Genomic DNA, 22770 nt, shown 5'->3' with positions numbered 1-22770 from the left:
TAATGTAATGCATTTGGAGGCCTTAAAAGGGTTATCTTCATCTGAACCTTTCATGGCTGAAACGGTAAAGTTACATCCAAGTTCATACCACTGGAGAAGGAGCTACAGAACAGCCAAGGACGCCTAAGGTACTCCGTTCCATAACCCCAATAGAAAGAAATGGGAATTAAAATATAGCAAAGTACAAAGTATCTCATTGTTTTAAGGCATTGTAGGTGAGAGGCTTGTCTATGTCATTCATATGCCCTAATAAAGCCATGGGTCATCAATATACTTTGTTAAAAGCAATAAGATGTAAATGATCCATTCCTTTAAAAGTCAGCCATGAATTATTGAACTGGTAAGCGTTGTACTGATAACATTCAGGTGGGATTACCATTACTGGAGATCTTTAGGAAAGTTTTTTTTTCCAAATGTTACAAAACTGAGATGTCAGCATTCTTGTTGGGTTAAAAGCAGCTGAATGTCTCCATACAATCTTGTACAGAAATACACAAGGCAGCATATACAATGTTAGTAGTCGTATTCTGCGCCAGAATATATACTCCGTGTAGATAATAAATAATAATAATAATCTTTATTTTTATATAGCGCTAACATATTCCGCAGCGCTTTACATTTTTTGCACACATTATCATCGCTGTCCCAGATGGGGCTCACAATCTAAATTCCCTATCAGTATGTCTTTGGAATAGATAAGAAACCTTACACCTAAAAGAGCCCCCCGATTTCTCCCCTAGCACACAGCAGTGGAATTAACAGGAGAGAAGAAGGTTACTCTCGCTTTTAAGGTTCCTGATCTAGATGAATAAAAACACACACAGCCGTTTTCTGGGCTCTCTGCAGACTGTATTGTTCCTCTGTGACAATGCTCACAAATAGCGGCTCTCACAGGAGACATCTTCAAACCCTCCCCCCTCCCTTAACGCACGGATGTCTTTTTTTGGCTGCACGAATCCTTGTTATTATTTCTTGCGCCTCTGAAGCCGTCTCTCTTCTCTCTTTCCCTCTGTTCCGTTCCCCGTCACAAGATTGTCACTTGGAGGAATCTTTCCCTTTCTAGTGCCTTTCTCTTGGAAGAAGCTTAAAGCCTCGTCCCTGGCTGTCACTTCAATGGGGTTAGAGCCACGTTCCTACCTCTGCTGTCTGCATCACCTGAATTCCTGAGAAAAATCTTTGCTCCGGAACCAGAGAATTTGTGCAAATTACAGCGAAAAGTTGCTGCCGCACATTAATAATCTCATTGCTGGCTGCTTTAAAGGGAAAAGTGCAGGAGCAGCGCTGAATTATACATACATACATGACATAATGATATGATCACATTTCTTACATTTGCCAATCTGTCGAGCATATCAATGACACAGGTTTTACACCAAAGGCCACTTACAGATGATACATTTATAAATAGTGACGTTTCCAAGCAGATGCAACTTACAGATGTTTTATACCGCGGGTGGAGGATGCAAGAAATGGGGTCAAACGGAAAACTAAATGTCGGAGACTGATATTTGCTTTTGGGACGCTCCGGCGCGAGTGCCGGCGGAAGTGTCGGATATTGATGTGAGTTCCTCGCATCACACTTACAAGTGTGACCTCGGCCTAAGTACAAGTTACGGTACTATTACAGACGCAGGAGCTGCGGCCACCAGTTGTGGGTTACCATCAATGGTTTAGCTGCACTTGGTGCAAATTCACGTGCGGTATGGCAAATGGAAAGGACAGGTTAACCAAGCGTGAAAAAGGAGCAAGCGGCTCACAAGTCCGGGAGCACGGCAAAATACTCTAGCAACTGTCCAAACGATAGCAGGAACTCGCATCTTCTTAAAAGGATTTCTTTATTGATCCAGTAGGTGAAAAGGCACAAAAAATGGCTTAGCACAACAGCACAAAAATCGAAAAGGCAAAAAAGAATTATCTGCTGCGCTCCCAAGCAACACGTTTCAGACCTGCATGGTCCTTTGTGAAGGCGGACAACCAGTTTTGGGGCCTTTTCTACTACTGGATCAATAAATTCTTAGATGTGAGTGCCGGCTATCGTTTGGACTGTTGCTTGACCGTAAGTGGTATATGCGGCTACTGATGCACATGTCACAGCCCCCCACTATGGAATAACATATCTTTTTTCTCTAGTCACCTTGCTGCCACATACTGCCGGGGCTAACAAGTACATTTTGAATGCATTGTGCTCACAAATTTTGGTCAGAAAGTTTTCTTTCCTGTGAGTTATGGAAAATCACAGGATCTTACAAGATCTTAGAGAAGACAAGATCTCAGAGCAGCATAACAATGTGTGAGTAAGTATGAATGATGCAGACTACATGCAGTTTACTACATTTACCAAAATCAGGCAACATCACATTACTCAGTGTGCCTGTCTGGTGGTCATTATCATTAAGGTCTACAATTTATATAGAGAAAACAAATTTATCAAACTTTATGACGAAAAATGGGTCATGTAGTTCTTTTAATCCATCAGATTGTGCAGATGTTATTGTGTCTTGTTATGTTGAGCCTCCAAAATCGGTCTAAAGATCCCAATTGGATAAGATTATCCCTTCCCCTTTAATCAGATTATACAGAGTGGTGGATATCAGAGGGTATCCCACAATGACAAGGTGGGGTTTATGTATGAAAAAAAATAATCACAGGATATAAAACCTACAGGTCTGACATTTTGCCAAGCTCACCAAATCTATAAGCTAAAGTCAAACTCTAATTAGGAACCAGAATGTCCTATGTGATTTATCAACTGTAGTCGTAGAGTCTCTACTGTCTTCTGTGAGCTGCTGTCAACAAGTCATCTCAGCCTTTTGGAAGAGAGTTATCACAATGCCCGAGACATGCGAGCAGCAGCATACGGCACAGTCCGCCGCATACAGCACAGTCCGCCGCATACAGCACAGTCCCCAGCATACAGCACAGTCCGCAGCATACAGCACAGTCCGCAGCATACAGCACAGTCCGCAGCATACAGCACAGTCCGCAGCATACAGCACAGTCCGCAGCATACAGCACAGTCCGCAGCATACAGCACAGTCCGCAGCATACAGCACAGTCCGCAGCATACAGCACAGTCCGCAGCATACAGCACAGTCCGCAGCATACAGCACAGTCCGCAGCATACAGCACAGTCCGCAGCATACAGCACAGTCCGCAGCATACAGCACAGTCCGCAGCATACAGCACAGTCCGCAGCATACAGCACAGTCCGCAGCATACAGCACAGTCCGCAGCATACAGCACAGTCCGCAGCATACAGCACAGTCCGCAGCATACAGCACAGTCCGCAGCATACAGCACAGTCCGCAGCATACAGCACAGTCCGCAGCATACAGCACAGTCTGCAGCATACAGCACAGTCTGCAGCCTCCCCTGTGCTTTCTCATTGATTTACATCAAGGAAGGAAGGATTTTGATGTCATGCGGGCGCTTCTGTGAAGGAGGACAGGAAGGGTCCAGATTATAAGGATTTATTGCACTAAGCGTTTTAGGGACGGTCCGTCCCGTTCATTGGCCAACATCTTTATGAAAATTTGGAATGATCTTTATAACCATAGCTTGTGATACATGGAATCTGTTTTTAGCAATACAAGTACATTATTATTTCCTACTGATTATTTGGTGCGAGCCCTTATACATTCTATCGTGATGGCGGACAGAAGCTGAATTATTATCTGATAAAAACAAGTTTTAGGCAGCATGGGGGCAAAAGAAAAAAAAATATAATACTAAAGTCAGGCTAGGAAATTGTAGCTTTTATTTTATGGATCTGCTGGAAATTCACTCTGCTATTATTGGCTTACAATGCACTTACCACTACTGATGGCAGAGTTTGCGAGTACAGCTCCTTCGCTCCACTGATCAGCACTGGATACAGAGTAAGACCGTTGATGCATACCATCTAGGCGGCTGAAAGAGCCAAGGCTAATGCCACTTTGACCGCTGGCCATTTGGGTAACTGATGTGCTGCTTGTAACATTTCCTGCAAAGATAATCAAACAAGATTTTTTTATCTTTCACGCACTGACAATAGACAGGTACAAAAACATATAGACTATACGAAAAATGGCACTCACCACCACCAGATGTAAAAGATCAAGTAAACGTCTTTATTGAGGACTCACATAATGACAGGTAATAAGATGACTAGACCATGTAGGCGAACAGATGTTTAGTGTGAACCCACTCTTCCTCTAATCCTTCTAAGCCAGCTGAGATGAAGAATGGGTTACATGCTACATACCTGTTAGACTATCCATCTCTCCTCCCCTGGCATTATGTGACTCCGCAGTACTACTTACTATTTTACATCTGGTGGTGAGTGCCCCTTTATAACCTTTGTACTTTTCATTTAGACTTTACTATAAGGTAAAGCACCACAATTCTTGTTTTAGCTGCTTTTGGGCAGTGCCAGCATTTTCTAAGGCTGTATCATACATTATGTAGCTACAATAGTATGACATCTGTAATGGGTAGTGTAAGGGCCTAGACCATGAGTATAGCATCCATGAGCTGAAAACATCACGTCTGATGACACCTTTCTTGTGAGCCCTCGCGGGCAGGGTCCTCTCTCCTCCTGTACCAGTTGTGACTTGTTTTTATTATGTACACCCCTCCTCATGTAAAGAACCATGGAATAAATGGCGCTATAATAGTAATTAATAATAATTACATGGGCTGTATTTAGGCAGATATACAGTCCATGTGTGAACTAATCCCTGGGCTGCTCCATAATAGAGTGTCTGTCATTACGAATATGCCATGTATAATGTGCAATCTATAACTATGTGGCACAGGTGCTTTTTGGCACCATGGCTTGTGTACAACTGCTACATTTTTGGAAACGGGTCCGATAGGTGAGCGAGTCCGGTAGGCAAGTGACAATTTTGGAGTACCTATAAATTACCGTAACTAACTTTTATATCTTTTTTTTATGCGCAAGAATAAAAAAAGCAGTCCTGCCATTGCTGTTTTATGTTATTCATTTTTTGCTATTTACTTGCTGCACAAATAAAGTGTTAACTTCATTCTGTGAGTCAGTACAGTTATGGCAATACCTGACTGATATAGTTTTATTCAGTGGTGTTACCGGAAGCTTTAACCAAATGTCAAGGGTCTGTAATGGTATTGGTCATGTAATATGGAAGAAAGAGGACAATTAGGCCCTATTAGTTTCCAGCACCCTACAACCCCTGCACCCACTGTTGCTACGATTCTTTTTTAGTCATGCTTAAAATAAATACAAAGATAATTTTGCTTAGTTTTGTCTTATTGTGAGAGTAATTGAGGGCTTATTTGTGGAGGGACAAAATGAAATTTTCATTATCCACTCTTTTCTTGTTCCCTTTCCCAACTCATTTTTACTTATTTTCCTTGGCGCCCCTCTCTCCACCTCCCCTTACCTCCCACACCATTTCCACTCATATATAAAGCTGTTCTTGAAAAATCTCAATAAAAATAACTTGTTGAAGAAGAAGTTTTCATTGGTGCAATTTTGTGATATATACATCTTTTTGATCACTTTTTGTGGGGTGGAATGAACAAAAAACAGAGGCAGACTCTGGAGTTATTGAAGCTTTCCAAAGTGTTTTAGGCAAACACTGATGAATCGGGGACATTAAGTCTGGAGGTCAATACGCAGTATAATAGAAATGGTAACTTTCTTCTGACGTTGGATAGGATTATGGACATACTCAAGTTTATTTTAAGATTTAACGACTTCCAAAATTGAACTTCGAAAACTAAAATCTTTTCCTTGATTGCCATATTTTAAGATCCATAACTTCTTTAACTTTTGTAGACAGAGGTGTGTGGGGCTGTTTTGCAAAATATGCCTTTTTTTTAAAACCATATTTATAATTCATATCACAGGGCTTATATTGCAATTCTTCATACACACGTAGTGTTTTTCCCAATATGTCGGTATTATATCAGGAGGCTGCCTGCTAGAAGAAGTGTAATGTATGCTAATAGGCTTTCATTCACACCAGACATTGAGGCCGTTTTTTAAGGCCTCCAGTTTCTTTAGCAGCCCATGAACATCCTGTGGTCGTCTTAAGCTTTCCCTCTGTCAAACTCCTTAAATGCAGTGGCGGCTATTGACTAGGACATCTGAGGGGTTAACCTGCCGTGAATGGAGCTAGCTCTGATCCCAGTTGACCCCTGCTCAGGATGGTACAAGGAAAAACTATTAGGCTGTGTTCACACGTTGCTGATTTTTCGTGTTTTTTTCGCTATAAAAACACTATAAAACCGCAAAAAAAAAAAGCATACATTATGCATCCCATCATTTAAAATGAATTCCGCAATTTTTGCGCACACGATGCGTTTTTTTTCCGTGAAAAAAACGCATTGCTGTAAAAAACGCAGCATGGTCACTAATTTTGCGGATTTTTTGCAGATTTCCCACTATATAATGCATTGGGAAAAGCCCGGAAAAATACGCAAAAAAAAAAAAAAAAAGCACCAAAACCGCACAAAAAACACGCAAAAAAAAAAAAAAAAACGCATGCAGATTTCTTGCAGAAAATTTCAGGTTTTTCTCAGGAAATTTCTGCAAGAAATCCTGAACGTGTGCACATAGCCTTAGGTTTCCGCAGTCCCTGTGACGTACATATACGTTCGGATATGATAAATTATAGCTCATCAATACATACATGTACATCAAATTGTGTTATTAAAGGAGCAGTCCACTTTTTACAATCTTTTTTGTCAGGAGATGCCGCCACCCCCTTCCCCCCCCCCCCCCCCCAAAAAAAAAAAAGGCTGATCAGTCTGTCCCACTGCTGAGACTTCCATCGATGAGCTGTATGTAATAGGTGGATGAACCCGACAAAGTCTAAATCCCCTGCAAATAAAGAATAATTACAAGGCCTCAATCAGTTATTTTCCTAATACACAAAAACATTGACCAATTTTCATTAATGTTTCGGATCAGATTTCAGTTTTTCGTTTTCGTGTAGGAGAAGTTTCCCCAAGATTCTCCTACCAAACAAACGGGAAAACAAGCCAGGAAATGGATGGCATCCCATAGACTTGCATTGCAAGTTTGGTCAGTGACTGGGTTCGCAAAAATACATTGACATGTGAATAGCCTTGCAGACTATTAAAGGCATGAATGAGCAGTAACAGATATTTTTTCTAAATGTATAAATATTGTAAGTCCCTGGTGCATCTAGAAAATCTAAAATGATCAATATTTCATTCATTATGGAAACATAATGGACATTTTTTTTAAACCTTCTCGCTCGATGATTGGTCTAATTTGGATATGTATTTGGCAATCTGATGACCTACAGGATAATTGATGATGAGACCCATTAAAAAAATATTTCCAGAATTTAACATGGATTTTGGTGCAGATTCCATACACAAATCTATCTCAAACCCAACAAGAATACTCTTTCCGTGCATGTGAATGGGGTTTCTACAAACCTGTTCACATGCTATGGAAAATATCCATTCAGAAAAAGAAAATCCTACTGATTTTGCAAGAAAAATTAATTAATTAGCCTCATTGATCGTGGCTAATGGTTGTGCGGTCCTGTAGCAGTTCAATCAGCACATCTGTGGCAGAAATCCAATAGTCTGTGTCATATTTCTGACAAAACTCATGTCAGAGGTACTCAAATGTGGTTTTTCTAGCTGATTTTTGGGTGAAGATTCCGCAAAGGAAGACGGGACAAAAAAAAATAATGAGGATTTTGCTTTGTTTTAGGTTTGGGACATACGGTTTATCTGAATCAGGGGTGGAGATATCATTGGTGCAACCAAAGAGGTCAGGGGGCCATTTCCATTCCCAGCTGAAATTGTGTCTTGTGATGAGCTACTGGACTGAAAAGAGCGCATATACTGTTCTTGCATGGGGCCCTTTCAGTCTGTGTCCACCAGTGATCTGAATACTGGTTTGGGATGCGCCTTGCCTTACAGTACAAGTTCAATGCACCGAGAGAACAGTGAACGGAGACAGAGAGAGCAGAAAAAGTAAGCAAAGCTAGGGGCAGACGGGGAACTAAAGCTCGGAACAAATCAGGATTGTGGGCGAAGCTCCGGGATTTGTGGTGGGAAATGACAAAAACAAAGCTGCTGAAAGGACATAAAATGATCCAAGTCAAGAATCTTACTACATCTAATGCTGAAGTCCAATTACCCCAGTAAATGCAGCCCGAGTCACACCACTTTATGTCTCAGACACACATTTCCCTCTCCATAGGTTTTTTCCCCCCAGTTCCTGGACTCAATTTTTATTATTATTATTCTCACATTTACTTGCTCCCGCCACAGCAAGAGCAGCGTCAGTTGGCGCCTGTCGGCAGCGAGAGGCTTCCTGATAAACAGCCTCTGCAGGACACACAACAGGGATAATGTACACTTAAGTACTAGCAATGTGCTGCCATTCTGCACAGCCGATTACTCCCCGCGCCTGTCACTCAAAGAGGAAATGGCTGAACCCATTAGATAGAAACCTTTGCAATGTATCCTAAATGCGTCCTGCAAAGCTATTAATCTGAGAGCTGGAGGATGCCTAGAGAGGGGCTCCACTCAATGATGGGACTGAGGGGGTTCATGGGGGGGTGCACATAGCATCAGCGCTGTTACCCCTTCCCCCCCACTGTCTCGTTAATCAAGATCTGCTTATTGCCCCCACCACAGTGGCAGAGGACAGACCCCCTCTTAAACACTCATTAGGAAACATCTCCAGTGCACAGCTGAGTGGAAAGTGTGACAGAGGCGGCGAGAGACAGGAAGAGAAGTGATGAGGAGAGGGTGGGTGCGAGAGGTAAAACAAAGAAACCAAAACTGGGTGCTCCGGCCATGCAGCAGCAGCAGGGTGCAGCAGCAGAAGGGTGCAGAGGACATCCTGCTTTATGGTGGAATTACAGGTATATAACTTTACCGGACCCCCACAATATAGTGCTCCGGCAAGAGAAGGGAAAAAGTGCACCGGAGAAAACACCGACAACAGGGAGGAGGAGGAGGAGGAGGAAGAAGAGGGGGACCAAAGCAAGTCCGATGGCATTAATATTCATGACAATAATTAGTATTCTAGGTCACTGAATATTCATTGCTATTAGTTTGGATTTTATGGGTTTACGAGATGTTCTGATTGTTGGAGTGTGGAGGGCGCCGCGCGATGAGGACTTTTAAGATGTCATCAGCAGTTCAACGCTGAAAACACATTAGTGGTTTTGGGTAAAAATCAGCCTCTTGTCTCTTGATGGATTTAACATTACGAGAGAGACCTGGGGCTAGTGGAGAGTGGAGGAACAGAGGAGGGGGGATTAGTCCTGCCTCTCCAAGGGGGAAGCAGGCAATGAGTTTTACATGGCTTAAGCAAGAATACAAAGAAATGTGGTGCTGGATCTGTATCTACTTCTAGGCAAGACTGATCATTGGAAAGTCACAGGTCACCAGCCATCACTGTGGCATCTCCAGAAGCCACTGCGCCTCGATAGAAAATGCATAATAGGGTCTCACTAGCTGCGATGGGCTATTCATATTACTAATTGTCTCAAAGGGGTATTACAGCTCTGCTCACTTCTGTGTTAGGTGGTGAGCTGGACAGGTGAGATCACATCTACCGATACATGCCAGGACGCAGGGTCATTCGACAGATGTGATCTCACTGATCCCTCTCAGCCCAATACGAAAGTGATCAGAGCCGAAACAACCATTTAAAGGAAGTCTATCAGCTCCAAAATAATAATAATAATCAATATCACAATAAGCAGAGGTCTTTGTAGCCAAGAGAAGCAATACCTTTATTTGAATAATTCATTGGACAGTTTTGGAGAAACAAACTAATATATAAAACTGAATGTGTATGTGTGTATGTATGAGTGTGTATGTGTTTATGTATGTGTGTGTATGTATGTATGTATATGTGTGTATGTATGTATATGTGTGTGTGTGTGTGTGTGAGAGAGTGTGTGTGTGTGTGAGTGTGTATGTGTGTATGTATGAGTGTGTATGTGTGTATGTATGTGTGTGTATGTATGTATGTATATGTGTGTATGTATGTATGTATGTATATGTGTGTGTGTGTGTGTGAGAGAGTGTGTGTGTGTGTATGTCCGGGATTGGCATCTGCACAGTCGCAGCTACAGCCACAAAATTTTGCACAGTCACACGTCTGGACCCCGAGAGCGTCATAGGCTATGTTGTGAGGTGAAATTTTAACCCCGCGCGTTCCAATTCACCAAACTATTTTTCCCCTATCTACATGATGGGGAAAAAGTGAAAGGAAAAGTGTTGGAGGCAAATTGACAGCTGCCAGATGTGAACAAGGGGGACTTAAAGAATGAGAGCGATGGCGCCAAAGAGTATATACCGTACAGTTGCTAAGGTGGGGCCCCGACATGTGATACTCACCACACACTGGGATATGAACACGCACACAAAATGCGCCACACACTACCACGTGCTTGAACACATATACCACCCTCAGCACACATTTCACCACACATACACCAACCTCCCCACATAATAGTCGAAACACACGTGCAAAACTCACCTCATGAAAAACTTGCCACACGCAAAACTTCCACATACTCAAAACGCACCACACATAAAACGCACCACACATAAAACGCACCACACATAAAACGCACCACACATAAAACTCACCACACATAAAACTCACCACACATAAAACTCACCACACATAAAACTCACCACATAAAACTCACCACACATAAAACTCACCACACATAAAACTCACCACACATAAAACTCACCACACATAAAACTCACCACACATAAAACTCACCACACATAAAACTCGCCACACATAAAACTCGCCACACATAAAACTCGCCACACATAAAACTCGCCACACATAAAACTCGCCACGCGCAAAACTCGCCACGCACAAAACTCGCCACGCACAAAACTTGCTGCACACAGCTTGTTACACTAACCTGTCACATGCAACTCGACACAAAAAGTTGTTACACGCATGTCGCCACACAAAACTCACAACAGTCGCTACATGCATGTCGCCACACGCAATTCAACACACACAACTTGACACATGAAACTCGCCCTAAAACACACACAAGTCTGGTATTATCCGTCAAAAATAAAAATCTGATTAATAAGCAGACAAACTACAAGAGCAACAACTGTACCATATAGGAAATACGGCAGCTGTCAGTCACATGACCTGTCTATTATGTGTATGTGTGAGCCAATATATACTGCCAGGGGGAGGGCTTCCTGTTGGCTGGGGATTTATCAGGCTGCCAATTTAGCTTACAAATACTGAGGTAAAAATACTGACCAAATAACGTGTGAACGAGGTCTAATACAGGAGGAGAGGACACACAGATATATACTATATACAGGAGGAGATGACACACAGATATATACTATATACAGGAGGAGATGACATACAGGTACATACTATATACAGGGGAGATGACACATATAATATATACAGGAGCAGATGACACACGTATATACTATATACAGGAGAAGATGACATACAGGTATATACTATATACAGGAGGAGATGACTTACAGGTATATACTATATATAGGAGGAGATGACATACAGGTATATACTATATACAGGAGGAGATGACATACAGGTATATACTATATACAGGAGGAGATGACATACAGGTATATACTATATATTCACCCTGACAGAAGTTATGTCTCTTATCCATGTTATGTAAATAAAAGCTCATAACCTGACGTTAAATATATCCATTGATTGTATAAATTATTCTTTTGAAAGCTGTAACCCTCCGACTTGTGGTTTAGGTTAAGAAAATAAATTGGCATCAATGCAGAAATGCAGAATGTAGACGTCACCGCTGTGCTGTGCGGGAAGCTGACGGCGGGGGACGTGACAGACATCGGAATGTGAGTATGTACTGTTTGTTTTTACTTTTACAATGGTAACCAGGGTAAATATCGGGTTACTAAGCGCGGCCCTGCACTTAGTAACCCGATGTTTACCCTGGTTACCCGGGGACTTCGGCATCGTTGAAGACAGTTTCAACGATGCTGAAGTCGTTCCCGTGATCGTTGGTCGCTGGAGAGAGCGGTCTGTGTGACAGCTCCCCAGCGACCACACAACGACTTACCAACGATCACGGCCAGGTCGTATCGCTGGTCGTGATCGTTGGTAAGTCGTTTAGTGTATTGGTACCTTTACCCGTCATTGTAATCCTGCCTTTGATGGATAATGAAACTCCTGAAAATTGGTAATGAAAGGACAGGAGGTTTAAAAACGACCCGGTGGCCAGTTTGAAAATTATAAGATTACTAACTTTGAATTTTTTTTTTTTTTTAAATAAAGATCACGATATAAAAAAACAAAAACAAATTGACAAAAATAAAAAAAAATAAAAAAAAATGTAAAATAAAAATCTGATGACCGCTTCCCCTTAAATATCATGTTATGTCCCCCATAAAATTACCTGCATCTCGTCATTATACATGAAAGAAAAAAATTCAATATCCATCTTTCTGCGCTTACAATAAACACCAATGCACTATAAAACTGGATTTAGCCCATCAAGTGCCCCAGTGACTCTACAGTTCATACATGTTCCTTCCTATTAAAAACTCAGCACTGATTAATGAAGACTGAATATCATTTTTTACAGTGGACTCGTCTGATTTAGGCTGGGATTACAGTATAATTGTAATCAACGTAAAATACTGTCTAGAGGGAAATGCTGAAAGCCTGCCCATGGAATAATCCTGAAAAAAGCCGCAACTGGGCAGCAACATTCCTGCTGTCAAAATGGTGTATCCCTGCAGACTGGCACTGAAAGTAGCGAGTGGACAATCAGATAGTACAGAGACCTGCAACTGGTTATCCCCAGAAGTCAATTTAGTCACAAAATTCTGGTAGGAATCACAGAGGAATGGCACAAAAGAAACTCCAGATTTTTTGTTCCACGAGTAATATAATGCTACAGTGACAGGAGCAGTAACCGGCCCTCTATTAATAATGATAATGATAAATACAGCGACAACTAAATAACAAATACTAAAGTCTGAAAAATGTGCAAGCATTGCTGACAGTCCCAATATTCTGGCGTCCCAATTTCCCACAGACACCATCCCAATTTTTCTCCCCAACGCAGGTATTACTACTGTCCTCTTATAACAAGGCTGATGTTGTGCGGGTCACATACATATATATATATATATAGATAGATAGATAGATAGATAGATAGAGAGAGATACACATACATACACACACACTGTAGATATATATATTTTAAAATAAAGACTCAGTGCTTTAAGCTCTTTTCAGACTATATATTTTGCTTCCGCTAAGTGCATACATTGGGAAAGCTCCTGACGTATACTTTTAATGAAACCCTGTGAAGGATGCATTACTGCGGCAATTGTCACCCATAGGATTGCATTGCAAAAAAAAAAAAAAAGCATAGCAGTTTTTTTTTATTAAGTGCATGACACTGAATGGAAAAGTATTATTTGCCGTGTTATTTGATACAGTAAAAAGATGGCAATCCCTATGTATATTGCCCTCAGTCAGGTGAGTGGGTGTCTAATCAAAACAAGAGTTTTTAAGACTCTCGTATGTAAGTCAAAAGTTCTGGGTCACTGGTTTTAGACCTATAACCTACGCTAAGCAACTTCATATAATAAATTCTCAAATAATAAATAAATAGAAGCATAAAAAATAAAAAGCACAAATAACCAACAAACAAAATATATCAGTACTGTAGCTTTTCTCAAACTATAAATCTAAAGCTGGGGTCACACCACGTTCTGGTCCCCGTTTAGCACTCAGAGAGGGCATTTATCTGAATATCAAAAAACAGTATTTTGAAGCCACTTTTATGTAGCAACCAAACCCTAAAACATAAAACTTTGGACTTTTCTAGTGTACTACAATATTAAGTTTGTCTAAAAAGGAGGACACTTTAAAGTCACAAGAAACCCCCTGATTTTGTGCAGATGAAAAGTTTCATTTACATGTACAGTGGGCTCATTGACTTTACTCTTTAAAAATTGGCGGATAACCTACTCATTGCCCAGGCAGCTGGCGACATGCCGCCGTTTTGTTCTGCATGGGAAAAGGAGTTGGACAAACCTTTTGATGATTCAGAATGGGCCAAATGTTTCCTATTGACCTGCAAGACCTCAATTGGCACCAGAAGACCTCCTTCAAGATGGGCTCTAGATGGTATCAAGTGCCGGCAGTTCTCCATAGATGGTACCCTCCAGTTAAATGTTGGTAGACGTTGGGTGGGAGAGGGTACAATGACACATATATGGTGAAAGTGTCATATAATAAAAAATTTCTGGACACAAGTGGTCCTTCTGATCAAGAAGTTCACTGGCCTATCTGTCCCTAATTCCCCTGAGGCTTTATTGCTTTTAATGTTACCAATAAGTTTCTCAAAATATAAAAAAATCTGAATCCCTGATAGGCTACCTCGTACAAGCAGCCAAAAGTGTTATTCCTCATCACTGGAAGAGCGGAATGGTTCTCTGAAGTTCCTCAATAGGATGGAACACCTGATTGCTTTATCACCTGTAGATGTTGCTAAATACTGTGTAGTATGGAGAGATTGGATTGAATTCCAAGAATCTGATGCTTATCGCCTTGCTGCAAACTGATATCCCTTGTCATATTGTGTGGGACGTAATCATATTTTATCAATTTATATCCTACGCTTGTCTGCTCACTCCCACGTGGAAGGATAACAACCTACTCCCCCATTGAACAGTATGTTGAACAGTATGCGTTATGTATCTTCATAGTTAATGTTACTTACTATCACCTGACTTATTTCTTCTTTATGATCGACATGTTAAAAACGTTAAATGAACATTGAATTTGAAAAAAAAAAGTGGTGGAAAGAAATGTCAGGCATGTGGTATTTTAATGCTCAATTCTTTTTCTTTAATTGAAAATAATCTTCCGTCTGAGATGTCAGGTAGGAAGCGACTTAATAATTCAACTTCCTACTGACAAGAGATAAATGATTGGCTAAACCGGAGGTGATCGTTTATGGAGAAGTTGAAGGAATAGTTGTTGGCCAAAGGGGCATTCGGATACAATTTATTTTGAATGCGGATGGGTTCTTTTCAAATCGATGAGAGTTGAGCACCATCAGTTCCTAGATCATGGTTTCCCCCAAAACCAAGGCGTCGTGTCAAGGATCTTAAATAGAGCATTTGTTGCACAAATGTGCGGTTTCTCCATTTACACTCCATGGGAATTACAGAAATGGCTGAGCTTCTTCGAAAACTGAAGAAGCAGTTTAAAGAAAACAAAACTCAAGTCAGGACCTGTAAAAATTACGCTAACTCATCTCAGTGTCACATATGTCACACATGTCCATACCTGTATTTGGGGAGATCTGCAGCCCGCTGACCTCTTTGGACAGACCATTAGTTTTAGGACTGGCAATGGGTGCACACGATGATGTTGCTCGTGGAGGCCTCTTCCCTGGAACCTTCACTGTAGTCCTGAGCAGATCAATCTCCTTGCCATGGACGTTCTGCATGTAATCCTAAAAAAAAGGGATTTTTATTTGACGGAGAATAGAACACATATTTACGTAGGCGCTAGCACATGTTGCAGAGTTATGTACAGTACATAAAAGGTGACAAAAACAGAACGAGAAAGAAAAAGAGCATCAAGAAGTGTTCTGAATACAATAATTTCACATGGATTTAACCTTTAAGCACAACAACAGTCCCGTGCTGCCATGGCCTTTCCACTATTTCCCTGCACAATCACTTAATCTTGCAGGGAAATAGTCGTTTCACCTGCAGAACAGCGCGAATGTCGTAATGGCCATTCGGTTTTCCAGGCTAAACAACCGTTTCCTTGCAAGATTAAGTCATGGTACTGGAAAACAATGGAAAAACTGCAGAGCTACAGGTCTGTTTCGGTTTTGAGCGGCAGCATGGCCACTTTGTGTGAACACAGCTTTAGAGGTGAGGCTGCAAGTTGCACCTAATGTGTAGCCAAGAGATGGTTAAATAACATGCAGCAAAAGCATCTTGGCTATACATTAACCACAACCTGTGGTAGACCCCCAGCAGTGCACAATCTGTAACACAAATGGGACTTTACTGGTCACAGCCTATCGGCAGAATTGATAAGGTGACAAAGTGGTTTATTGCAGACCACCTTGTTTCCTTCAAGACTCCTAGGCAGACATGGGGGAAATAACTGGAAACAGAACTCCATATTACATTTTTTGAACTCTTTAGTAGGTGTAGATTCGCTGGAGGAAAATCTGGATATACAGGTAATGATGAGAACTCAGTAATCGTAAACACTTTCCCCATCAAACACACATTCACACTAAAGGTACCGTCACATTTAGCGACGCTGCAGCGATCTAGACAACGATGCCGATCGCTGCAGCGTCGCTGTGTGGTCGCTGGAGAGCTGTCACACAGACAGCTCTCCAGCGACCAACTATGCGAAGTCCCCTGGTAACCAGTGTAAACATCGGGTTACTAAGTGCAGGGCCGCGCTTAGTAACCCGGTGTTTACCCTGGTTACCAGTGTAAATGTAAAAAAAAAAAAAAAAACACTACATACTCACATTCCGGTGTCTGTCCCCCGTCACCGCTGTGCTTTACGGCTGGCCGGCGCTCACAGTCAGTGCAGGAAGCAGAGCGCCGGGGGACAGACACCGGAATGTAAGTATGTAGTGTTTTTTTTTTTTTTACATTTACACTGGTAACCAGGGTAAACATCGGGATACTAAGCGCGGCCCTGCGCTTAGTAACCCGATGTTTACCCTGGTTACCAGTGAAGACATCGCTGAATCGGCGTCACACACGCCGATTCAGCGATATCTGCGGGAGATCCAGCGACAAAATAAAGTTCTGCTCCGACCAACGATGTCACAGCAGGATCCAGATCGCTGCTGCGTGTCAAACACAACGATATCGCTATCCAGGACGCTGCAACGTCACGGATCGCTAGCGATATCGTTGTTAAATTGTTCAGTGTGAAGGTACCTTTAAAGCTCCCCGTCCATAACGGTTGGACGAACAAGCCTTCTCTCCCAATTCCTCCATAAACAGTAACGTTTGGTAGATAATTCCTCTGCTCTCTACAAGAGCTGAAACCAGTCTCCTCTGTCAGCAGCTTATTTCTTTGAGAACAAAAGGATTGTTCTTCAGGAATCTGAAGTATGGGGCCTAGCGTCTTTGCTTCCGACAGATGATGTCGGGGAAGAGTTGGGAAACCCCATACACATTAGACCGTCATACGATCCTGCTGTAGTACGGCTGACATTAGTTTACGGGGGGGCAGGGCCGGACAGGCCATCTGGCAAATGCCAAAAGGGCCTGTCCAGTTGTGGGCCGCCTTGTCTGCTACGTTGTTAACAGAATCCGTGTTCTCCAGACACCCATACTGTTAAGAGTTGTGAAGGAGCACAAAGTGGATGACTCAGTCACTTACCCCAGGAGGCCACCGGTATCACTAGAAATGTTGGTCTTGTAGTAAATCTAGCTTTCCTCCATCAAGGGTAATATCAGTGATATATTCCATCTGGTTCATGGGGATGGGGACAACATGGGCCTGTGTCATTTCAAATGCCAGGACTGAATTTCAGCCCTAGTCCGTACCTGATAGGGGGTTAACAGTATAGACCAGGTTTTTAACACTATATTCTGTAATCAGGCAAGTACCATATTGTATTTTTTTATTCGAATAAAGCTTATAAAATGCATGATCAGAAAGAACAAAAAAATGCCTAATTCTTACACAGAGGGGGTATTCACACTAATGGAATCAAAGTTTTTACCGCAGCTATGACTTGAACAGAAGGGGAGTATTGTAATGAATCTATATGGAACTTTATTTTTATTTTATTTTTTATTATGCAGCATCCTAGATTATTCATAGGAATACATTGTAAGGCTTCCATGATGTGTACAACGGATAAATGACTCAATGAAAACATACAGTGGCATTTGTCACCTTTGCATAGACCAGCAGCAGACTACTCTTTTATACAGGTAAAAAAATATACCAATGTTTCAAAGCCCAACAAAAGCTACAAGGACACAATTTGGCAACTAGTTGAATATAGGTTTATGGGCACCATTGACATGCAAGGGTTATATATGGCAAAAAGTGGTGTGAAAGTGTCCTATTATGCAGAAAGTGGCCAACATGGATAAATGATATCTGTTTAGGTAAAACATGGCCGTTCAAAGCTCAAGTCAACGGTTCTGCATCTTTCTGTTGTTTTTTTTTTTTTTAATGAGGACGGTTGGAGCAAATGGTGAAAAATAGGACGTGGAGTCTGTCCTTGAAGTAGGAAGAATTGTAATATTTTCAGAGACCTGAAGCTCAATTCATCTAGGGACCAGTGGTCTATTAATATAAAGTCAAACCTAGTGTAAAATGCAGTTGTCTGGTGGGAGAGGACTGGTATACCACTGGGGTCTGTGAAGAGCTGGGTGAAAACCGTTATGTCAGTACATTGCCCTTAGTGGTTAACATTTGGGATTCAGCACCTATTGGGTCAAGACAGCTAAAAATGGCTGAATACAATAAAAAAACCCACAGAAGAAAACAACTGAGCTGAAACACGTTTTTATTTTAAGATAAAATATATATTTTTTCATAGGGGCATATAAAAGATCTGTGCAATGTTAGACTTGTGTGACATTGCAAGAAAGATTGGTTACATAGATAAATGGCCTAAACAACTGAAAAAGATATACGCTTGACCTGAAACACAAAAGAAATGTAGAATATTCTCCTTGCACATAGGTATTGTGTATTCAATAATCACTGAAGGGTCCGCATTGTCAAGCTGGCCTCATTTCTCCATGTAAATACCAGTAATAGGCTGTGTCCTGGTTCACAAATGTAGATTTCTCCCCCAACTACCATCAATCCAAAATCACTGATCAGAGGCAAACAGCAGAAGATCAAGGTACATGGCCACTTAACAAGGCTTGAGAAGGAGGCAGCTCAGACACTTGTGAGATTAAGGACATTTAACAAGTCTCTGGGGTCTACTCCAGGAACCCCCTCCCTTCCCAAGCCCCTATCCTGCCCCTCTAAAACCAGAAAACAGCCATAATTGCCAAGCTATTAGCATGTTCTGCTCTCTCTGTCGCTAATCTCTTAACATAGGAAACAAATAAAGCCGCACAAGTGGGGAGATTATCAGCGAGAGAAGCTGGCCCCTGTCCTGCGTATTACACGGTTATTGAGACCTCCAGCATGGAGAGCGGCCCAGCATGTGATATATGCTGATCAGAGTAGCCTTTCTAAAGTCTGAGCGATGATAGAGGGAAATAAATTCAAGACGCCCCACTATGCATGAAAATGATATTTGGGGACATAGCATAATCCTCCGGGCCCTATACAGAAGAACGCATCTCTGCTGAAAACGGCCCAAAAGTACAATTTTATAAACTTTGGTCAATTCTCGAAATGCTAAAAATTCAACGTTGAGTTCTCGCCTTCTTGTGCTTCCATCGTAACTCTGCTACCTCCAGGAGACTGCAGAAGGTGGCACACAGACAGATGTAGCCATATATACTGCTTTACAATACATTGCCAGCCCCCCGCCGCTCCCCAGAAGGAAAGGGTTAACATTGCTTCCCCTAATTATGTTGCATCTTATTGCCATACACTTAATTAGCTGCATTAATGTGATTTCTTTTTACATAGGCAAGCAATTAAGGGCTATGATTGAGTTTCATTCAATTAGCCTCAACAAACATGCTAATTGATGTCCCAGATGCAAATGAGATGTGGTGAGATAGAGTGGCGCACACTGCGCGGTGGGAGGGGGGAACCTTTGCTGGGAGAGTGGGGTCTCCGCGGGGTCTGGCTGCCGTCTTGCACCCCATGATAGTCATCTCATGGGGGGCCCCGGCTCTGAGACTGGAGCAAGTGGCTTCCTTGCAGGGTAAGGAGGGGTAGAAGAGATTTCATCGGACCCCCAGGGCAGTTTCTTAAAGCCGCAACAATTAGCTGGTGCAGACGGGAGAAATAAGACAATAGCGTGCTGCAGTCTGCTGTGCCTTCACAAAGTTGGGGTTCTGTCCGGGGGTTCTCCAGCGTATAGGGAAAGGCAATACCACAGACAGTGCCCATCTGATCCCATTCATGGCCTGCATTGCACAGTATATAAAATGGACATAGGTATTAAATAATTCATCTGTTGTACATACATCACTGTACCTTTACTTAATCTCCTTGAAGGATGACTTCCAATGCACCATCGCTGTGATATGATCTGGATCCTACAGTTACATTCTCACGTAAGGGTCATTTATCTCGTATTTGCTCAGAATTGCATTAATACAAGTGTTTTTTTTTAATCCCATATCTTAGGCTGTGCTGCCCCTCCCTGACCAAGGTTTTCCGACATGGGGGGGAAAAAAGAAAAAACCCATAACCTCTTGGCATAACAGGGAAAGAAGCGGGGGCTCGCTCGCCTTTTGCTTATTGCGTTTAAGGCATTACACACAGCAGCACAGAGGGAAGCAACACTAATTTTAATGCCATAAAATGCTCTAAAAGTGCCCCAGGCCCCGGCTACGTGGGAGCTACTTGCACCTAAATAAGACACGGTTCATTTCCTCTGCAGCTTAGCCTAATGTAATCAGCAGCCTGGAGACGTGAGCGCCACTGAGCAGATAGAGAGGGGGGACACCGCCAGCGGTCCGGGGGGCCGCGGACAGATTGCTGTTGATTAGAGAATTTTTCAGTTTTGACAAGGATGTAATGAAGAGCTCGTGGAGTTGTTCACCTGAGGAGGGGGCAGTTTGCTAGGGCGTCACAACTGAAGCCTTCTAGTTCCAGCCAACCAGCGGGATGCACCGGCCAGGACGCAAATTAACACTTCAACACATGAAACGCCAAATATAGGCTTAATGCACCCAAACAGCATCAAGACACACTCAGGAGGTCACAAACACACTAGACACCCCAAACTTACATCCAAAGAAAAAGTTACCAGTGAAGCAATAACTACGGTACATCAGCAGATGCAAAGCAATCGAGAAAGGTAGAATTCACCTCCCCATAAGGGATCATTCAGATATCTGACATTTTTCTGGTATATAAAAAACTATCTGAGTTTCGTCAGTAACAGTCCAAACGATAGCCGGCACTCGCATCTTCTTAAAAGAATTGCTCTATAGATACAGTAGTATAAAAAGGCACAAAAAATGGTTGAACACAACAACAGTACAAAAATTAAAAAGGCAGAAAAGAAATATCTTCTGCGCTCACAAGTAACATGTTTCAGACCTGCAAGGTCCTTTGTCCAGCACGAGTTTCATCAGTGTGTTGGATCCAGTTTTCATCAGTGTTTTAGCTTTTACCAGAGTTTCATCAGTGATTTTCATGGATAAAAAAAATAAACGGCAAAGCTTCTCCTATGCACTAGAATATTGAAAACCAGACAGCACATGGACAGTGCACAGATGGTGATTTGTACCATCTCTGGTTTTCATGGCCCCGTAAACTTATATGGGTAATTGTGAATCGCAGCTCGGATCAAAAACAAACATGTTTGTGTGATTATTTTTGCGGACTTGTGCTCCGCAATGTACACAGACACATGAACAGCTTCAGAGACTATAGTTGCGGATGCATCCCCTCCCACCTGCTCCCCAACCTCACTAACATGCTCATTCCAGCCCTAACCCATCTCTTCAACCTATCGCTATCTTCTGGTACCTTCCCCACGGCCTTCAAACATGCCACCATCACACCCATCCTCAAAAAAACTAACCTTGACCCAAGTGCTATGCCCAGCTACCGCCCCATGTTACTGCTCCCGTTTGCTTCAAAACTCCTTGAGCAGCATGTCCATGCTCAAATTTCCTTCCACCTCTCATCTAACTCTCTCCTTAACAACCTCCAATCTGGCTTCCGCTCCCACCACTCCACCGAAACTGCCCTGACAAAAATTACTAACGACTTACAGCCAAAGCTGACAGACAGTTCTCCATCCTCCTCCTTCTTGACCTGACCTCTGCTTTCGACACAGTCGATCACTGCCTACCGCTACAGATTCTTTCTTCCCTTGGCATCAAAGACCTTGCCCTGTCCTGGATTGCCTCATACCTTTCCGACCGCACATTTAGCGTTTCCCACTCCCACACCACCTCCTCATCCCGCCCTCTCTCTGTTGGAGTCCCTCAAGGCTCTGTCCTAGGGCCCCTACTTTTTTCCATCTATACTCTTGGCCTAGGACAACTCAAAGTCCCACGGCTTCCAGTACCACCTGTATGCGGACGACACTCAGATCTACCTCTCTGGCCCAGATGTCACCTCTCTGCTGTCCAGAATCCCGAAGTGTCTGTCAGCCATATCCCTCCTTCTTCACCTCTCTCTTCCTAAAACTCAATGTAGACAAAACCGAACTCATCATCTTTCCCCCATCTCACGTATCCCCCCTACCTGACCTATCTATTATAGTAAATGGCATCACGCTCTCTCCCGCGCCTGAAATCCGCTGCCTCGGGGTAACTCTCGACTCTGCCCTGTCCTTCAAACCGCACGTCCAAGCTCCTGCCACCTCCTGTCGCCTCCAACTCAAAAATATTGCCAGAATCCGTTCCTTCCTCAGCCCACAATCTACCAAAACTCTTGTGCATGCCCTCATCATCTCCCGTCTCGACTACTGCAACACCCTCCTCTGTGGCCTCCCCGCTAACTCTCTTGCACCACTCCAGTCTGTCCTCAACTCTGCTGCCCGGCTAGTCCACCTCTCTCCTCGCTACTACTCCGCTGCTTCTCCCCTCTGCAAATCC

The 22770-nt window shown here is 42.6% G+C and overlaps 1 protein-coding gene across 6 annotated transcripts in view; it reads right to left on the bottom strand.

Annotated features, from left to right (window-relative positions):
- AGAP1 (ArfGAP with GTPase domain, ankyrin repeat and PH domain 1) overlaps positions 1-22770 on the bottom strand; it is a 484860-nt gene that overhangs the window by 73910 nt on the left and 388180 nt on the right. For all 6 annotated transcript variants that reach the window (XM_069733319.1, XM_069733321.1, XM_069733320.1 and 3 more), the window contains 2 exons: positions 15347-15515; positions 3815-3982 (listed from right to left, as the gene is read on the bottom strand). In XM_069733319.1, the coding sequence (XP_069589420.1) occupies positions 3815-3982; positions 15347-15515 (337 nt within the window). The remainder of the gene's footprint in view (positions 1-3814; positions 3983-15346; positions 15516-22770) is intronic.

Source organism: Ranitomeya imitator, chromosome 7 (genome assembly GCF_032444005.1).
Source record: "Ranitomeya imitator isolate aRanImi1 chromosome 7, aRanImi1.pri, whole genome shotgun sequence".
Lineage (NCBI taxonomy): Eukaryota > Metazoa > Chordata > Amphibia > Anura > Dendrobatidae > Ranitomeya > Ranitomeya imitator.
Note: the sequence above shows the minus strand (reverse complement) of the source record. Positions and strands in the feature narration are given on the sequence as shown.